Consider the following 2,500-nt stretch of genomic DNA (forward strand, 5'->3'; position numbering starts at 1 on the left):
AAAGCTATTATTATGCTTACGTCTTCTTTTGTTTTCGTTGAAAAACATGGCTGTTGATCACGTGAGTGAAACCCAACAAAAGATGGCACATTGTCTGAAGTAAATTTTTCCTCACGAGATAATAATACCCGCTTTGTTACAACTTATCATCCAGCAGTAAAATATCTTAAACATTTGATGCAAGAATGTAGTTTAATACACAATCAGTCAATGCTGAAAAACATTTACAAAACGCGTCCTATCATATCATATGAACAGAGGAGGAAAATCACTTAAAGACTTACTAGTAAGAGCAAAACTTTGACGGCACATATTACAGCGTCGCAACCGCAAACAACCACATCGAAGTCAGAGCTGGTCTGTCATGATCTGTTCTCTGGCATTAATTAAATAATTCAATTTCAAACCCTCTTTGATAGTTTCAATACTGAAGTTGTGTTTTTGTAGTAACTCAAGTCTGGTAAAAGCGGCATCATCATATATAGGGTCACAAAACATGTGTTGGCATGTTTATACACAAGCTTTATTAAAGACGACAGGAGCCGACGACGATTGTTCTTTAGGAGAGGCATTTGACAGACAAATCCGACGATAGTGTAGGGAATTTGAACACAATTGCTAATCTTTTACAGTTTTATTCGATCACAGTCTTGCTTGACACAGACTGAACTCTCACAATTAATCAATCAATCAATCAATCAATCAACCAACCAATCAATTACAATCTTTATTTACGTGTCTAGGGGTACTTAGGGATTTAATAAGGCTAGGCCACAACACCGGGAACCTTGTGCCCTGCTCTTATCGAATAGTGTCGGGGGAGATTTAAAGTTCCACAGAATTTATGAAAAAGGATTGGGAGACGGGGCATACGGTTTGGCCTTGTTCTAAAAGACTTGAAAGTCCCACCATCTGCAGAAGTAATTACAGAGGCAGAACTTTCTCCTCGTTAAAGGGGCACTGTCAAGGTTAAATTTACTGTCGGTGTAAAAATCTAAATTAGTACTCTAGCTCACACGTACAACATTCCTGACAACTCACTGAGATGATACGAAATATAACGTGGCACAAAGAGCTATTCGTATTTAAGTTTTAGCGCCTTTCAGACGACGTCCCTAAAATTGAAAAAAAGTGACCATTTTTTCAAATTCCAATCCATTTCCATCCTCCCCATCCTTGGCTGTAAACAACAGAGAATAGCTTCAGTGCACTTCAAAGGCATTGGCAACAAAACTACAGCATTATTTTCTGGTCTTCACTGATGCAAAGACGTCTTTTAGTGTTTTGTATTTTGACTAAAATAGCATGACACTACCACTTTGACGACCTCCTTTTAACTTCCTTAACGACCCTGCGTATTGGTACGGCCCCGGAGTCGAACTCACGACCAACCGCTCGTTAGTCCGATGCTAAACTAACCAAGCAAACCGGCCTCGAGCCAATCTCTGAAAAAATCACAAGCTCTCAAAATTATTAGAAATTTTACAACTTCCTGGAGCACATAACAATTTCGAATTCCTGCATCTCTCTTAACGATTCTCTTACTGATTGGTTCTTCCAAACACCCTACAGATATTTAGGAACAAAATTGACAATCACTCCAGTTCCCACGTAATCAACGATTGCAACTTCCGGTTTCCAACAGTGGGAATAAGTGATAGCGACCCCACCCCCCCCCCCTCCCTCCCTCCCCGCATTCAACCCTCTGAGACTTTTTTCATACATTTTTGAAACTGTAGCATTTTATCCCGCTAAACTTTATTTTGACTCCGAAAAATTAGAATGGTGTCACTTAACGCAAGTGAAATATTAAGTGTAAAGTCTTTGAGATGAAATCTGGTTTACATTTCATGAAAAATTAAAAGTGTATTACTTCAACCCGTTTTAGGACAAGGGCAATGGCAGAACAGAACACCCAGCCGCCATCTTTCGTTGATCATACCTCGTTATTCTCTCCACAGTTCCTGGATTTTCTTGTCCAGTGTTTAACACAGAAATAAACACCAATACGAGAGCCATTGGGAAAAATAACAGCACCCCAATCGCCACCCACACTTCGTCTTCATCCTTCTCACCATTGATGAAATACACAAGCGGGAAGGTTACCAAGGGCAGGACACGGACGATCTCGACGACAACTGGAAGAATCTGCAAAGACAAAACGAAGGACGGAAAGGAGGAATTTAAACGTCCTTTATTGTCTAATCACTCCGCAGAAAAACAAATACAAAATAATCTATTTAGAAATTATTAGAAGAAAAAGCAACACAAGTTAACGGGAGAGGGCATCTCCTTTTATTAATGATCCAGTAGAAAGAAGTAAGACAAAAAAAAGAATTTTCATACAGAGAATCGAAATAATACCTCAAGTGCTTCGTCGAATGACAGTTCTGATTTCAGTTGATTTGTAATCTCCCCAATTCGTAGAGCACTTGTGCTCGGCTAAATAACCTTGAGACTTAAAAGTACTCCTATGATCAGAGAATCACTTACTTTTTTT

General features: G+C 39.2%; 1 protein-coding gene across 1 annotated transcript in view; it reads right to left on the minus strand.

The window, feature by feature from the left end:
• Positions 1–2,500, minus strand: part of LOC137999672 (uncharacterized) — a 28,187-nt gene that overhangs the window by 8,094 nt on the left and 17,593 nt on the right. Inside the window, exon 5 of the mRNA XM_068845521.1 lies at positions 1,943–2,148. Within this exon, the coding sequence (XP_068701622.1) occupies positions 1,943–2,148 (206 nt within the window). The remainder of the gene's footprint in view (positions 1–1,942; positions 2,149–2,500) is intronic.

This window comes from Montipora foliosa, chromosome 4, assembly GCF_036669935.1.
Source record: "Montipora foliosa isolate CH-2021 chromosome 4, ASM3666993v2, whole genome shotgun sequence".
Lineage (NCBI taxonomy): Eukaryota > Metazoa > Cnidaria > Anthozoa > Scleractinia > Acroporidae > Montipora > Montipora foliosa.